The following is a 17,455-nucleotide window of genomic DNA, read 5'->3' as shown; positions in this document are numbered from 1 at the left end:
CACCCCGAATGGAATAGGGGTAATAGGGGAGGCTGTGCGTGTATGGAGACGGGGGGTATTTGGGGACTCCCTGTACTTTTGGCTTAATTTGGCTGTAAATCTAAAACTGCTTGAAAAAATACAGTCTATTTAAAACAAAACAACAAAAATACTTTGTATGGCAAAATGCTACATACACATGAGGGGTTCTTACTGCTTAAATAGGCAGGTGTTGTACATTGGGGGCACAGCTTGGCATTTACAGGGAGATGCTTAGAAAGAGAACATCGTTTGGAGCTGTTTTTTTCTTCTCTGAATAAGGTTAGTGTGCTAGAGGCCAAGGTTAACACCTTTATGACTGTGGCAGCCAGCTCTCCTGTGTCCCTTCCCTCCGCCCTAACACACAGGTATACAAATGCATCAGGGAGGGGTAAGCTTGAAGCTTCATGAACTAATTCCTGAGAGATGAGTTACCTGCAGAACTGGCCTTCAGCCACTTCCCCTCTCTGGGCTTCAGTTTCCCTGCTTGAAAGGAAAGACATTTTAGATGTTTTCTAAAACACTTTCCAGCTCTGAGCTTCTGTGAGTCTTCTTTTCATTTCTCCAGGGGCCCGTGCTTTCTCTGGCTTCTAAGCTTCTGGACATGTGGTTCCTTCCACTAGGACCACTGTCCCCACTTGCCTGGCTGACTGTTTGCTGTTCTGCCTTTCTGGTTGCAGCATAGGTATCACTCTGGGGGAAGTCCTCTTGACCTCTCTACACAGATTTAAGTGCCCTTCTCCATGCTAGCAGACCCCGACAGCATCCTCTGTTTCTGTGCTTAATATGCTAAATGGTAACTTTCTGTTTACTTGTCTCTTCCCCACTCTAGACTGCCACACTGCTGAGGGCAGAGAGTGTCGTAGTTATCACACACACACACACACACACACACACACACACACACACACACACATACACACACACACACACTACAGGGAGTCTCAGGCCCAGATTTTCTTGGGGATGGCCCAGCTCTGCCTCTGCTTGGGGAGCTTCCAGACCCAAATCCTCTGGGTCGGACTATGCCTCCAGAAACACTCAACCACCAGCTAGAAGCTGTGAGTGGGAAAAACATCTTTCATTCGTAAAGGAACGATTTACATTATTAAAAGAATCATTACTGTTAGAACTTACTTGCAATAGAGCCTTTCTAAAGGACCACAGAGAGTCCCTTTTAAGTGTGATCTTTTTACATATTTGTTTTTAAAAATTTATCAGAGGGAAGATTTAAGGTCTGCAGTCTCCCAACCCAAGGATCTCTCAAAGGTTAAGGCAAAGGATCAGAAATGATAATAATTGTAACAGACCTTTGAGCACTTGGTTTGGAATTTTCCATTGCATTGACAGGAAGGCAGACACCTTCTGTCCTGGCACTTTCCTGCTGTCCCGGGTTGGCTTCGTCCACCCTGTACCTTTGTTCAGCTCCGCCCAGTACCGCCTAGCTGAAGCCTCTCTGCCCACCAGCCTCAGAGCCGGCTCTGGTTCTGCCGAGATGGGGCTTCCCAGGCCAGGGCTGTGGCTGAAGAGGCTCTGGGTCCTCTTGCAGGTGGCTGTGCAGGTGGCCATGGGCAAAGTGTTCCTGATACTGTTTCCCGAGAGAGTCAAGCAACACATCGTGGCCATGAACCGGAAGAACCCCCACTTTTCCTATGACAACTGGGCCCCCACCTTCTACAGCAGGCAGTATTTCTGGTTTGTCCTGAAGGTCCGATGGCAGCGACTGGAGGACAGGACTGAGCCCGGGGGCCTGGCCCCCAACTGCCCTGTGGTCCGGCTCTCAGGACAGAAGTGCCGCATTTGGGACTTCATGCAAGGTCAGGAGACGGTTACGCGCTTGAGATGTTTGGAATGGGGCTGCAGAGGTGGGTGGGGAGGTGGGTGGGAAAGTCCCGAATTCTCCTACTCTAGCTGCTCCTTTTTCGGTGTCTTGTCCTCTTCTCACTTCCTGAAACTGGGACTTCTAGACTCTGTTCTTCTGAGCGGCATCACCACCTTCCCAGGCCCTTAAGCCGCAAGCCAGCCACACTGGCCTTCAGCTCCTTCTACACACTCTTCAGTCAGCCCCTCGTTCAGGCTTAACGTCCTCAACTCTTCTTTCTCGCGCCTGACCTGGTAGGAAGGTCCGTGTGGGGGTGTTCGGTTAGTGTCTGCCGCGCCCACTGGCCTGCACTCTCTATGCAGCTGGAGCCCGTGGAGGAAGCCCAGGCCCAGCCTTGTGCTCAAGGTCCTCGCTGGGCCAACTCCCGCCTCCCTTGCCGGTCTCACCTACAGGCTTCCCCTCAGCTCTAGCCTCCAGATGAACTCTTGAGCCGGGCACGTCCCTTGTGCTCTCCCTTCTCTACCTTGCTGATGTTGGCTCTTCCCCTCTACCACCCACAGTCCAAAACCCCTCATCCGCAAGGCCTGCTCTCCCGCCCCCCTTCTGTGAGGCCATCTCGGATCCCTACAGCTAGGCACGTGCTCTCTCTCCTGGGCTCATGGCTCTGCATCGGCCCCTCTCCTCAGACTCTGATTCTTCCCACCCAGCATCTGGCTGCCAAGCACAAGTGTTTTCTTCCCGCACCTAGACCCAGCAGATAGAGTAGAGAAGGTCCCTGAGGCAAGCTGGCTAATCTGGTGTTTTCCAAGGCATGTTCTTTGGAAGCCACATCCCACAGATATGCTTTACCACATTGAGTTTCCTGATTGAAATAGCTTGGGAAACCATGTACACCATACCCTTCTCTTGGAAATTCAGAGAGCACACGAGTATTTAAAAAGCTCTGAGAAGCCCTGAAGCTTAAGAACAAGCAAAACTTGAAAAAACTGACAAAACACTGACTGATTTTCCTAACGCACAACCCCCAACTCTCCACCTGAGGAAATGCCCGTCATCATCACCCAGGTTCCAAAGAAGACCCTTTGGGAAACGTTGGCCTAATCCAACCCTCTCACTTTAGAAGGGAGATGGAGAACACTGAGAGGCAGAGGTAACAGAGCCAGTGAGTGACCAAGTCAGACCCAGAATTGGACTTCCTCATCTCGCTCTTTCCAGTGCACCTCAGCAAACATTCCTGAGCACCTCCTCTGTGCCCGGCCCCCAGCTAGATGCCAGGAACTCAGAGTTGGGTAAGAGCTTGCTCCTTCACTTGAGGAGTTTAGGGTTTCATCGAACAGATAGATGTCATAACAAATCCTCACAGTTCTGTGAGACAGGGGAGGCTGTAAAGGTATAAAGTCTGCCTGCGGGGCTTGGAAGGTTTCCTGGAGGAGGTGGTTTTGGAAGGAGGCCTTAAAAATGGGAAAGATTTTTGTAGCTTGGGAAGGAAAAAGTGTTTCGAGCAGAGGGAAGGGCAAGAGTTTTCTGCTCATGACTTTCCAACTGCAGGACACAAATGACCTCCTTTTATTCAACATCCACTAAGTGACCATGGTAATAAGAGCAATGAGAATAACCGCTAACTTTTATTGAGTGTCTACTATGTGCCAAGCACTGTGCTAGAACCAGGCCAGTTTGCCAAGTACCCATCTAGCGACAGGTTCCATGAAAGCCAACTTGCCTCAGGGCAGTTCACAGAATGCACTTGCTTCTTTTAACTGTTCACTTTTAGTGGACAGGTTTATGTTTTAAAGACCGTTCTATTTGTCTCTGCTCCCTGCTATTGCACCTCAGACTGGAGAATAGAAAGAGAGGGAGCCCAAGAGACAAAATTCCACCTGTAAAATAGAGTTGGCTTTTGGCTTATTGACCCAGAAATAATGGTACTGAATGGTCCTGAAATCATAGATAGTGGTGGTACAGACATCAGCATGACTGATCTCTGCCCTGGAAAATCCCTCATAGCCTGGCGGGGGGGATGGTGTAGTGAGAGAGAGAACCAGAGGGTTCTGGAAGAAGTGGGATGGGGTAGGGAGGCGGTCAGAGGAAGGCTTCTTGGAGAAGCAGATGGTGAGCTGATTGTCTAGGGACAGTGAAGCCTTGGGATGGGTAGGGAAAAGGGGAGCGGGGAGCAGAGCAGGGCAGAGGAGAGGAAACACAGGGGGCCGAGATGTGGAGGAGAGTGGGTCAGAATTTTGGCAGAATTGGGGCTGGGGGGGCATGAAGCTGGTGAAGAATGAGGCTGGACACGTCATCAGAGACCAGCGTTTAAGGTATCTTCTGTGTCTTACTGAAGAGGGTAGACTTCATCCTGAGGGTATTGGTGAATTCTAGAAGGATTTTCAAGCAGGCTGTTAACAATGATCAGTTCTGCTTAATAGAAAGAGATCCTCTAACTGCTTTGGAAACCCATCAGCCACTAAAAAGCTCTGATGTGTGCTTTGAGTACAAATCTGATTTTAAGGTCTAGAAGGTCTAGGAGACTCTACGGATAATCTAGAGCAGTTCTTTCATTTGCAGAGGCCCAGAGAGGTAAATTACATGCTCAGAGTCAGTCGTATGGCGAGTTCTTGTAGAGCCTGAACTAGAACTTGTGGCTTCTGACTCTCAGCTAGTGGACTTTTTGTTATTGGATAAGACAACAGAGGCTCAGCGGAATTCCCAGCCACCTTCTATCCTCCGCGTGTTCTCACATGTGTACACACATGACATACACACACTCCCAGACACACACGCAGAGCAAAACACTGGTGTTTAACTGGTGTGTTGTGGTAGAAGGCAAGTCTGGATCATTTATTTTCGAGGTACTTGGGAGTTAATAGGAAACTGGGTTTATTTCAGTCGCTGTTTATGATCTTCTAAAATCTCCCCAAGTGTACCCAGGAGGTGTCATCTAGTAACGATAAATGGGCTTTCTCTGCTGAGAGAGCCTGGCACGGGCCTTAATTTACTGGCCTGGAGGTCATGATGGGGGGTTCAAGTCCAGCTACTACAGAGCTCTCTCCCCATTTCTGCAGACAAGATGGACTTGACAGCGCTAGCCCAATGTCTGAAATGGTGTTCTCTGCCCCACGGCTTGCGCACATGGGCAGAGTGCCAGTGCTCTGTCCTGTCAACCCCTTGCGCCCATCCTTCCCCTCTGCTATCAGGAAAGCGGGGAACTAAGTATAAACTTTGCCCTCCATACTGATCACTGCACCCAACCACACTATAAATAATTAAACACATGGCTCTGTCTTTTCCAGTTTCCTAATCAGTGAGTGTTGAATTTTTTTCCAATTAAAAGCAAAATTCCAGATAGCTAATATTTAGCACTGGTCCTGACGTGAAGTCTTTGGGGTTCTTATCTAAAGTGTGAGTCTCGGGGCGCCTGGGTGACTCAGATGGTTAAGCGTCTGCCTTCGGCTCAGGTCATGATCCCAGGGTCCTGGGATCGAGTCCTGCATCGGGCTCCCTGCTCCTTGGGAGCCTGCTTCTCCCTCTGCCTCTGCCTCTCTCTCTCTCTCTCTCTCTCTTTCTCTCTCTGACTCTCATGAATAAATAAATAAAACATTAAAAAAAATAAAAATAAAGTGTGACTCTCTGGGGTCATTGGAGGCCAGTGGCTGGGCACTTGGCCTTGACTTGCCTCTGAGCCTACCCTGAGGAGGCCTGGGCAGCCCTGTCATATGGGCGCAGACTAGTGTAATCATCCAACAGGGACTGAGGCCCACTCAGTGTCCCCTAGTGCCTCCTAAGAGAAAAATCTGTGAGCCAAGGACACGGAGAGCTTTGTGTCTCCTGGCCAGCTTTCTCCTCATGTACTGAAAAATGAAGACTCTATTATAGTCAATTGTTTCTCTCTTTCCTTGGCCACCAGGAAACTCAGTCAAATATTAGTTCAGTTATGATGAATGCATGGGATCTTAAGACCGCTTTATTTGTTTTCCATCTTTCCCTCCTGTTCTGTGCCTCCCAGAGGGCATGATTCTTTTTTCATTAAAATTTTTTTTTTACTATATGTATAGGCTGCTTCAAACCCATTGCACATCGAGGTGAGGGTATAACTAAGGAAATACACCATCAGCAAGTCCTGTCAGTTTCCTCTTTCACCTTCTCCGCTGCCCACACCCTAGCCCGGGCTCCCATTATCTCTCACGTGCATTTCTCCGACGGCCCCTGGCTGGATCCTTCCCACTTCCATTCCCATCCTCAGGCCTTTCTCCATAGCGTGATCTTCAGGTGTAAATCTGACCATGTTTCCTTATATACCTCTACCATACGAGCTGGTTCTGGCTTGCAAGCCACAGAAACACACTCTGGTTTTCTTAGTCACACGCACACATATACAAAAGAATGTTTTAAGAATGTGTTGCAAGATCCCCAGAATCAACCACAGCTGGAGCACTGGGCCTGGACTCTCTTTTAGCCTCAAAAGTCAGTCCTGGATGCTGCTGTCACTTGGGTGCCTTGGGAACCGACCCCCACCCCCCAGGACCCCACCATCCCGGACAGGAGCGCTGCCACTGGGCCATGGATGAATTCTGCCGTCTCAGTGACTCCAGGATCTAAGATCTCTGTGGGACGGTCCAATCAGCCCAGACTGGGCCACTGCTTATGCCTTGGCTGTTCGGGACAAAGAACAGACCTGGCCCCTCTTCCTCCATAGAGGCGTACTCTCCCATTAATAGCATTCAAAATAGGGAATTCCAACTAGGAAGGACGGTTAGGAACTGGGCAGCCAAAATTGCAACAAATATCCACCATCCTTGCTTTATATCTCCATGATGTCCCATTGTATCTAGAATAAAATCCAGATTTTTCACCAAAGCATAGGAGAGCCTGCCTCCCCTGGCCCATACCCGCCTCTCCGGTCTGACCTCTCACGACCCACCCTCCCCTACCTCGCACCCCCTCCCCAGGCCTGGCTCTGGTCATAGTGGCCTTGCAGGTCCTTGAACACGCCAAGCTCTGTCCTGCCTCAGGGTCTTTGTACAGGTTAGAGTCGTTTTGTCTGGAGAACGCCCTCGTCCTCCCTTTGCCCATGGCTGGCTCTTTGCTATCCTTCATTTCTCAGGTTAAATGGCATGTCCTCAGAGGCCTTTCCTGACCCACCTGTCTAAAGTAGGTCACTCCTTTATAGACTCTTTCGTAACACATATCACAAGTTGAAATTACCACATTTATGTGTTTACTTGTTTTTTGCCATGGAACAGACCTCAAATTGCATGTGGAAGAGCCCGGCTGGCCTTGTTCTCTGCTGAGCACCCCCCACCCCCGCAGTGTGTGGCAGAGAGCCTTGCACACTGTAAGTGCTGCGTAAATGCTTGTAGGTGGAATGTGAGTGTGCTGGGGGACACAAGGGCGCATGAGGAACAGGCTCTGCCCTCAAGGGGTGACAAGTAGCCTGGGGGATAAAACGGGCCACGTCACAGTGCACGACCTCCTGTGCTCTAACAGATGTGGGGTGAGGCCTCAAAGATGTCCACTCTGGCCACAGGGAACCCCCCCGGGCGCTGGCAGCTCCCGAAGGCTATTCCCCGTCAAAGGTGGGGGAGTTGCAGAAGGCTCCCACCCAGGGCCGGTTTTTCATGGATGTGAGACCAGTGAATCACACAAGGAAAGGCCCTGTGCTTGGGGTTTAATGTTCTGCATTTGCTGTCTTGAAATCCTTAATCATTTTATTTTGCAATTTGCATTTTGTAAGGGAAGCCTGATGGGAGAGTGGAACCTGCCAAGGGACTTGGAGCCTTGGCTTGTGCAGGACCCAGCCTCCCACCGCCTCCTTGCTCCCTGGGACATGTCCTCCACGACTCGCTCTTCTACCCTCAGACGCAGGGCTCGTCCAACCTCCTTCCCACTCCTCCCCAGTGACTGCTGCCCCCTTCTGACCCCAGAGAGGGCCTGGACTCAGGCAGAGAGAGGCTGGGGTCAGGTGTGTGCCTCCTGCAGCATCTCGTGGCAGGGCCTGGAGGTGACTGTCCCCATCCTGGCCTGACAGCGCCATGGGGCAATGTGTCAGGTGACTGGGGCAAAGTGGTGGGAGAAGCCTCTTGCTCGCCTCCCCACCCCCACCAAGGGGCCTAGCATCCCTGAATGGCGGTTGTGATACCCTGTGGGGTGGGTGGTGGGCATGTGGGGAGGGTAAATGTCTAGCTCAATTTCTCACGATGCCCTGTGTGGGGCATCGTGTGTTGGTCTGCTGGGTGGAAGGAGAGGAAAGCTGGTAGCCGGTGGCCACAGTCACACAGGCACGTGCACACTGAGTTTTGGGGTTCCTGGGTGACTGTGAGAGGCCGCATTTGCTCTATGAATATCCCCCTGTGTCCATGAGAGTGAGACATTAAATAGTACCTAGAAAATGTGAGTGTAAGAGAGAGACCACAGAAGCAAATCTTTTTATTTTCATATATTTAGTGGCACTTCCCCCCCACTTTGTGAACAAGGGGCGCAGCATTTTCAGTTTGCACTGAGCCAGCAAATTATGTAGCCAGTCTTGCCCCTACCCTTCATTCCCCTTTGTGGCATCCCCTTGGCTGCCTGTCCCACTTCCTAGCTCAGGGATGAGATAGCTGATAACAGCAGCTTACATTTATTGAGGATCTACTATGGCCCAAGCACCATTTTAAGCCCTCATATGTACTGCCTTATCCATACTACCTATAATCCTCAAAACAATCTTATAAGGTAAGTATTATTATTATGTCCATTTGTGAATGAGGAAACAGGTGCTTTGAATGAGAAGAGCTCCGAATTGAGAGTCTAGAAGTCAGAGTATTAATTTTAACTCCACCCTTGACCTGCTGTGGTGACCTGGAGCAAGCCTGTAAACAAGGAGAAAAATTGCCTACCTTGCACCTTGCAGTATACTAATCTCATCACAGGAGAAGACAGATCTGTGCCTGCCTTATAAACTGCCTCAGAGGGACTCCCATTTTAATTACCACTTCGTGGCTGCAGGTAGTCCACTGAGCGCCCCCTCCCCTCCTTGTGGAGAGGAGCAAACTGGCTCCAGCCTCTGCTAAGTCATGCTCTGTAGGCTTCAGCCCTGCCTGCCCCTACCCCCCCCCCCGCCCCGCGCCATGGCCTGGCTTTATCTTTGAGGGAAAATAAAAGTAATAGAAGTGAGAGCATCTGGAGCAAAATGGTGCTGACAACTCAATGCTGTGTGTAGAGGATTGGTCGTTGATGATTCCATTCCTGTTTCAGGCAACAGGCCACTGGTGCTGAATTTTGGAAGTTGTACCTGACCTTCATTTCTTTTCAAATTTGACCAGTTCAAGAGACTTATTGAAGACTTTTGCTCCACGGCAGACTTCCTCATCATTTACATCGAAGAAGCTCATGCGTCAGGTACAGAGAGACTCCCTGCCCCTGCCTCTTCCTAACTTCTCCTTTCTCCTTTGCTTCCCCCAAGCCCCAGCTCAAGGTTGGGGAGGAGGGAGGAAGAGGAATGAGGGAAAGAGCCGCTCTTCACTGAGTGAGCACCTGCCGTCTTTCAGCCCCTGCTGCCTTTACCCACCCCTTGCTAACTCCACAGTCTGTGCCTTCAACCTAGCACACAGAGCCAAAAACCCAGAGGGGGCGCCTGGGTGGCTCAGTCGGTTAAGCGTCCGACGTTGGCTCAGGTCATGATCTCAGGGTCCTGGGATCGAGCCCCGCGTCATCACAGGGCTCCCTGCTCAGCGGGAAGTCTGCTTCTCCCTCTGCCTCCCTCCCCTTGCTCCTTCTCTCTCTCAAATAAATAAAAATCTTGGGGGGAAAAAAAAACCTGGAGGGACAGGTCCAGCTGGCCGAGCACCCAACATTTTGAATGGATAAATAGGGAAATCAAGGGAGAGAAGCTAATAGGAGGAATTTAGACCTGAAATGTCACCGCTCTATAACTACGTGTGAGATCCCTCCTAAGACTCTCCAAGCTCAAAGGTCACACTGTGGTTCATCTCAGTCGATGGTTCCCAAGCTTTAGTAAGCATCAGAAGTACCTGGAAGGCTTGTTAAAACAGACAGCTGGATCCCCCACCCCCACCCCAGAGTTCATCAGTTAGATCTGGGATGGGGCCTGAGAACTCACATTTCTGACAAGCTCTGGGTGACGCTGAAGCTGCTGGTCTGGGGACCACACTTGGAGATCCCCTGCCCCAGGCTAGCTTTCATCGGGGGGCAGGCATTCTTTCTTCACCCCTGACAGGTGGTCACACATTTTCATTACTTCACGGGAAATCTTGTTCCTTTGCGGGACAGCTCTGTTCGGGAGAGCTCTACCTGAAACTCCCACAACTTGTGGTCTAAGCCCCTTGAACTTTATAAAATGGTCAGACACACCCCTCTCTCCCCAATTTTCAAGGGGATTGAATCCATGAGAGTGGCCCAACTCTCAAACCCAAAGACTGAAGAAGGCAGGAAGTCACGTGTGGCTGAGTGAGACAAGGGTCACTTACTCGCCCATCTCCCACAAGGTTCGTCTGTCTCCCAGCACCTGGCAGAGCCCGTGTCCCAGAATCAGAGCTCAGCAAAAGTTGGATGAGTGGGTTTAGGCCAGTATTATATTAGCCTTGCCGGTTTATCCGTGTGTTGTTAAGTGTAGGTTGCTATTCACTATCAGCAAAGTTGGTCCAGTATGCTCCCTGGATCCCTGACGTCAGAGTCACCTGAGTGGCTTGTTAAAAACGCATATTCCAGGGCCCCACCCCAGGCCCATTGCATCCTGATTTATTGCACCCTAAGGTTTGAGACCTTCTTTCAACTTAATACAGTGTTCACTTAACTGGCAGCTTCTGTCCTCATGAAGACTCTGGGGGCCACCTGAAATATTAGCTTAGCATCCTAGCTACACACAGGTGCATGACACCGTGCTCTCTACTTTCGTGTACTTTAAAATTTTCCATAATACAATCGAAAATAGCATAGGTAACTGCAGATGTGAGCACAGCGTACCCCTGGGGCAGACGTCCCTTTGGGAGAGTAGCAGCCATGAGTTACAGAATGAGAATTTGGGCACCTTCAGGGCTCTGTGGTCATCAGGACCGAGAAGCGACAATGCCTGGATGTCGTCACAGTGGCCAGCACTTCTCCAACTCGAACGTGTGCTTAAATGACCTGGGGGGGGCCTCAGCAGGCCCTGGCTCAGCAGGGCAGCTCCCCAGGTGGTGCTGACAATGCCGGCCCAAGGGTCTGCACAAGATCCAGCTCTAATCTCCAAAGGAACAAGCTGTAAACTGCAATGAGAGGGGTGGATCGTCGCAGACATTGTTTCTGGTCCTGATATCCGTCTCCTGGAGTCAGCCCAGCATGAACCTTTCCTCGACCCAAGGCTGACTATCTCAGCCAATGAGGAAAGACCTTCTGACCCTGTTCTGACACAGACCAGTTTCTTGCCTCTGTGCTTGGCCCATCCTCGTTCGGGCGTTTCTTCTCCCCACCCCCACCCCCACCTCGTTCCCCAGGGTACTTGTTTCTGTCAATCAGACAAAAACCTGAACCCGGCAGAATTCAAATGCACAGAGCCAGTGTCCACCAATCCCACACGGTCTGGGGCCTGGGGCCTGGGGCCTGGGGCCTGGGGCCCAGATCAGTTTTCCACATGCCACATGTCTGTCCAGGTAAATTATGGGGAGGCACGCAAGGCATGGTGGGAAGGACATGGACTTCGGAGTTTCAGACATGAGTATGGGTCCTGGCTCCACCATGTGACCTTGGGCAACTTACCTTTCATGCCCACTTTTGGGACAGTGAAATAAGATGACAACACTACCCCCACAGAGTCACTCATTCGACAATGTTTCATGAGTACCTGCTCTGTGCCCGCCCTGGGCTGGGCCTACAGGGTATTGAGACCAAAGATACACACAGTTCCCACCTCGCAGGGACTCACAGTTAAAGCTGGGGAAGTGAGTCACTGCTCCTTTCCAGGCCTCCGTGTCCTCAGCTGCAGGATGAGGGGGAGAATCCCAGCTTGGCCTCCCCTAGGAGGTCGTTGTGAGGCTCCAAGGAGCTAATGGTTGCACAAGACTGACTGCCCAAACATGATACAAAGGTAAGCTGGTCTTATTGTCATCTACAAAGTTCTGATGTCTTGGGGCAGGTAATAGTTACTTTACCCTGTGGCCAGGCACTGGTATCTTGGTATGAATTTCTCCCAAGAGCTGGTTTCTCTTGGAGGAAGGTTCCTGAGTAGAGGACTTTGAAGCATTGAGGAGGTGGGAGTCATTTCTGCTGATAGATTTCACCAACTTCTGTCACCCTGGGAGGCAGCTATTACTGTAAACACAGATCACATGGCTTCCGAAGGAGCTCATGACCACATTAGCTGGGCCCAGACTCCCCAGAAATGGGGCAAGTAGAAGGGCAAGGCCAGTAGCACTTTATGGTTATTTTTTCTCAGCCCATTAACATGAGTACCACTTCCTGTAAGTAGGCAGAAGGGCACCTCGGCAAATGAGGCCAGTTGAAAATCCCCTTCCATTTAATGTTAAGCAGCCTTAAGTGGGTTTGGTTTGGGGCATCTCCAGAGCAAAGTAGCAGAATACCTGTGGTAAAGAATAAAAACTGGGTTTTTTCCTACCTGTCTGGTATTTGAGGGAGTCAGGCAAAATAAACCAGTATTTTTGAAGCAGCTTCTGTGAACCAGGCAGAGTCCCAGGAATTCTGTATAAGTTATGTCACCGGCATCTGCAATGTTGGTCCTATTAATCCCTTGGCAGATGAGGAAGCTGAGACTTTAAAGAGATTTCAAGAGCTTGCCCAATTACACACAGTTGAGAGTGTCAGGGAAGGCTTCCTGGAGGAGAGGGCGCTAGAGCTGTGGTTCTCAACAGAGGCTGATTTTTGTCCCCCAAGGGACATCTGGCAACGCCTGGAGATGTTTTTGGTTGTCAAAAACAAATTGAAGGGAGGGTGGGGTGCTGGTGCTACTGACATCTAGTGAGTAGAAGCCAAAGATGCTGCTCAACAACCTGTAACACACAGGATGACACCCCCACCACAAAACGTCAACAGTACCAACGTTGAGAAGCCCTGTTTGGAGCTGAAGCTTAAAAGGACAGGTAGACAGGTAGGGTCTCCAACATGGAAAAGACGGTAAGGAGATAGGGAAAGGGGGGCAGCATCATTTGAGGAGGAGTCACTTCGGCGAGATATGGAAGGACTGGCAGCCATGACTAGAAGTGCAGGCCGGGAGAGATGGCGGGGATCACTACATGTTTGCTAAGGAGCTGGTCCTGTCATCGGTTTTCAAGCAGAGAACAAATCTGATCAAAGTTTGTGTTAGGAATCATTGTCAGAGAGTTCTGGCTGATGAGTTAGAGGGTAGCAAGACCAGGAGGTGGGAACACTTCTTAGGGGTTGAAAGGAAGGGTGGTTGTCAGGCTAGCAGTTGTACTTGGCTATGAACTCACCCCGAGGCGCGGGTGTCGTGAGGCTGCCCGTAGAGCTAACGTCAGCCGCAGTGGCTGATGTCGTAGGAGAGAGAAAGGCCTGTTCTCACACTGTGGTTGGAGGCAGCCCTGTGAGGAAGAGGGTGGGAGTGAGAAGCAGCTTGGGGGTTGTGGGTCAAGGAATCTCAGGGGTTTGACCCACCCGGCTGGAACAGAGGCTGGAGGAACATGGCACAGACAGGCCAGGTCACTGAGGAGCTTGGGATTTCTCCTGAGGATGATAGGCAGCCGTCATCTAAAGACCTAAGCAGGAGAGTCACATGGTCAGGTTTGCACTTTGGAAAGAACATTCTGGTGGAGAATAATTAGAAGAGGGAGATTGTCTAGACGCTAGAATAGTAGTTCTCAAACTTCCGGTGTGTTGTTAGAATCATCTGGAAGGCTGTTAAAACAGATTGGTGGGCCCCATTCCTTGGCAGTCTAGGGTGGGGCCTAAGAATTACCAACACACCCCCAGGTGATGCCAACACTGCTGGTCTGGGCAGAGAACTACTGCTCTAGACCCTTGCCTCACAGAGTGTGGTCCAGGCACCAAGCAGCCTTGGCTTGCTGGGCAGCAGCAGCTAGACCCTCAGTGCTATCTGACCTAGACAGACTGAATCAGAATCTGCCTTTAACCAGGTCCCCCATGTGGTTCAAATACACATTCAGGTTCCAGAAGCACTGGCCCAGGGGACTCTCCCATGCTGAAGAGCCAAGGTCTGGGAGTCAGGAGCCCTGGGCTTCCATTTTGGATCAGTCAGTATCTCCCTATGTGATCCCGTGCATTCACCCATAATAGAAAACCGGGCCCAATCTGGCCATGGCTCCTCTATCTGGGACCCTCAGTTAAAGGGGCTGGGAATGGGGGTATTTAAGCTGCAGGAAATTCGTGCCCTGACTGTGAGGCCCACTGCCCATCTTTTCTTTCGCAGATGGCTGGGCTTTTAAGAACAACGTGAACATCAGGACTCACCGGAATCTCCAGGACCGCCTGCAGGCTGCCCGCTTGCTGCTGGACAGGAGCCCCCAGTGCCCTGTGGTGGTGGACACGATGGAGAACCAAAGCAGCCAGCACTACGCGGCGCTGCCTGAGAGGCTCTATGTGCTCCAGGAGGGCAGGATCCTCTACAAGGTGAGCAGGGGCACGGGGCCCAGGAACGGCACGGGCGGGAAGGGCTTTGTAGCAGGCAGACCTGCCTTCCCGTCTCTGCCCAGCCATTTACCAGCCATGTGACCAGGGGCAAGTCCTCTCCTCGTGTGGAGTTTCAGTTTCCTCTTCTGCAAAAGGGAGGTGCGGCCCCCCTCCCCCCACCTCACGGGGGGTGAAATAATGCACAGGAAAGTCCCTAGCGTTTGGACTGGAGCTGCAGCCTCTGGTTGCCTTCTGAACCCAGAAGACTGGCCCCAGCCCTAGTTCAGTTTGGAGCTCAATGAGAGAAGCTTGTTTCCATTTCATAAACAATGCTCAGAGAAGGACATTGACTTGCCCAAGGTCACACTGCACAAGGCTCTGATTCCAATTCTAAATCCTTTGGACGGAGTGGGCCAGGAGTGGGAGGGTCTGAGGCAGGCCTGAATCTGGAGGGGGTTGTCAGAGTGGGAGCAGAACAAACCCTACATGGGCAGCTTGGAGATGCTGAAGCAGGGATTCAAGGCAGGAGTTGAGTCCCGGCTTGCTTTCCGGTGATTGTGCCCCCCCTTAGGGCTTCCAGCTTGGTCAGGGTGGGGGATGAAAGCACAGCCTCTGGTCACTTGGTCACCGCTGGTCTCCCCTAAGAGGGCAGAAACCGTTTTATAGCTGCCAAAGGGATTCCAAACCTTGGAGAGCCCAGGAAGCCCAACCAAGAGGCTGCTCCTCTACCCACGGGTCAAGCTGGCCCTACTTCTGCAGTGAAATGAGCAACGACTTGCAGATGAATCCCCGAGGTGCCAGGGGTCACAGCACAAGGATTCAGGTCCTTCTTCCTTTCTCCTCCCCAGAGACGTGGCTCTAAGATGGCATGATGGAGGCCAGCAGGGTTAGGCCCCGAGCAAGTACTGGCAACACAGGAATGAATTGAAAATGGCTCACCCCTTACTTGGAGTCTGAGGGATAAGGAAGACACACACAGAGTTGCCCAGTGTCCCAAGTATATGAGACTCCAGAGCGGGGATCAGCAAACCTTTTCTGCAAAGGGCCTGATTGTAAATATTTTTGACTTTGTGGGCCAAATAAATTCCCGGTCATAACAATTCAATCCTGCTGTTGCAGCACAAAATCAGCACAGACAAGAGGTAAATGAATGTGAGGCATCAGGACAGACTTGGCTCTCAGATTATAAATTTCCTGACCCCTGAGGAAGGGTAGGCTCTTTAGAGGTGGTGACAATTGCGTGGGCCTAAAGGCTAGGAAGCCAGCCACGTGAGCAGGGTGAGTGAAAAGCATTGCAAATATAGGGAAGAAGGTGGGCAAAGGCACGGAGGCATGTTACAGCAGCGTGTGAATGGAGAATCGGGGGCATTTAGGTAGACCAAGGAGTTCAGCCTACCTCTTAGGACAAAGGACAAGTTTTGAGCAGGAGAGAGGCATGATTGGATCTGTATTTTATTTTATTTTTTTAAAAAATGTATTTATTTATTAGAGAGAGAGAGCATGCATGCATGTGAGTACGGAGAGGGGTGGACAGAGAGGATTCCAAGCAGACTCCCTGCGGAGTGTGGAGCCCGATGCGGGGCTCCATCCGAGGACCCCGAGATCATGACCTGAGCTGAAATCAAGAGTCGGAAGCTCAACCGACTGAGCCCCCCAGGAGCCCCTGGATCTGTATTTTAGAAAAATCACTGGCTCCTGGGTGAGGTGTGGACTGGAGGGAGCAGGGACTGAGGACTGGGGATAGTCAGGAGGTGGGACGGCTGCCTAAGTTGGAGATGAAGAGGGCTGAACTAAGGCCCGGGGACTGAGAGGCAGAGGCGGGTCTGATTTAGAATGGCTGGAACTTGCTGTGAGGGCTAGATAAGATAAGGCCTGTCTGCAGGTCTAATTATGGAAGAGCAGCTTCTTGGTATAGACCCTTTCTCCTTTTGAAACTATTCACTTTTAACCCCTCTGGTTTTCCTCGTACTTCTCGGTCCAGTCTGCCCATTCCATGTTGGTGCCATTCCACACCCTCTCCCTGGGTGATCTTGTCCACCTTACGGTTGCCTCTTGCATTGACGACATCATCCTGGCAAGTGCCACGGAACTATCACTAGCCATGTGCTCTCAACCCAGCTTCTGACCTACCCATTCCCACAGGCTGGAAATCCGGGAACGCTGATTCATGTCTCTTGCAGGGTAAATCTGGCCCTTGGAACTACCATCCAGAGGAAGTTCGTGCTGTTCTGGAAAAGCTCCACAGGTAGTCTGGAAAGATTCCCTAGTTCTAGGTGATCAACAGGAGGGGCTCCTCCGGTCTTGGCTCTCCTCCCAGCCCAGGTTGGCGGTTACCTCTGGACTCCCGTCCCCTGCTGAGCCACTAGCTCAGATTGGTCTGCTCTAACCAAACACTTATCAGAAAAAAAAGCAGCAAGTTAGCTGAATGTTAAAGACCATACAACTCGACGCTGCCCCTACCAGTGGAGACCACATTCATTGCACGACATCCCCACGTGAGAGAGGCCCCACTCTGGGGCCTCCTGCTGAGGTGCGGTATCTCTTTGCAGCCACTCTGATACCAATTGTTCAGATATGGCGGTCCTTATGGTAGGCAAATTCATTTTCCCCAATTTGCCATTTATGGACTTGATCATCTAAGACACTAAATTGGCTTTTAGACCCAAGCATGGGGAGAACGCCGGTTGTTTAGAGAGAGAGATGAGGAATTGAAAGCTGTCGTTCATTTATGCAGAAGCTTGCCTTCGAAATTGTTTCTCTGATTTCTTTGCAAGTCTCCTAATGGTCATTTGTGTTAGATTACATCAGACTAATGGATAACCATTGGTATTCATCTGTTTTAACTCTGCTTCTTTTCATATTTGTCTATGACAGCCACAGCCTAAAGCACACACAGCTGTGACTTGATTTGAAGGAAAATGTTTTAAGATGCAGCAAGCTAATACAGAATGATTAAACTATCTCAGGCTATTTGAGATGGCTTTGGTGTGATCTTTACATTTCCTTTTCCAATCTGTGTCAGCCTATTTTATCTTGCATTATAGCCCA

The 17,455-nt window shown here is 50.8% G+C and overlaps 2 protein-coding genes across 2 annotated transcripts in view; one reads left to right on the top strand and one right to left on the bottom strand.

Annotated features, from left to right (window-relative positions):
* The window catches only part of IFT25 (intraflagellar transport 25), a 65,918-nt gene that overhangs the window by 7,897 nt on the left and 40,566 nt on the right, over positions 1–17,455 (bottom strand). The window lies entirely within an intron of this gene.
* Positions 1,479–17,401, top strand: DIO1 (iodothyronine deiodinase 1). The gene is made up of 4 exons (XM_025871672.2): positions 1,479–1,835; positions 9,068–9,211; positions 14,208–14,407; positions 16,588–17,401. Exons 1-4 carry the CDS (start codon positions 1,514–1,516, stop codon positions 16,654–16,656), a joined length of 735 nt encoding a protein of 244 aa, XP_025727457.2. The 5' UTR covers positions 1,479–1,513; the 3' UTR covers positions 16,657–17,401.

Source organism: Callorhinus ursinus, unplaced genomic scaffold (genome assembly GCF_003265705.2).
Source record: "Callorhinus ursinus isolate GAN/ISIS: 27379988/994484 unplaced genomic scaffold, GSC_fseal_2.0 scaffold9, whole genome shotgun sequence".
NCBI lineage: Eukaryota > Metazoa > Chordata > Mammalia > Carnivora > Otariidae > Callorhinus > Callorhinus ursinus.
Note: the sequence above shows the minus strand (reverse complement) of the source record. Positions and strands in the feature narration are given on the sequence as shown.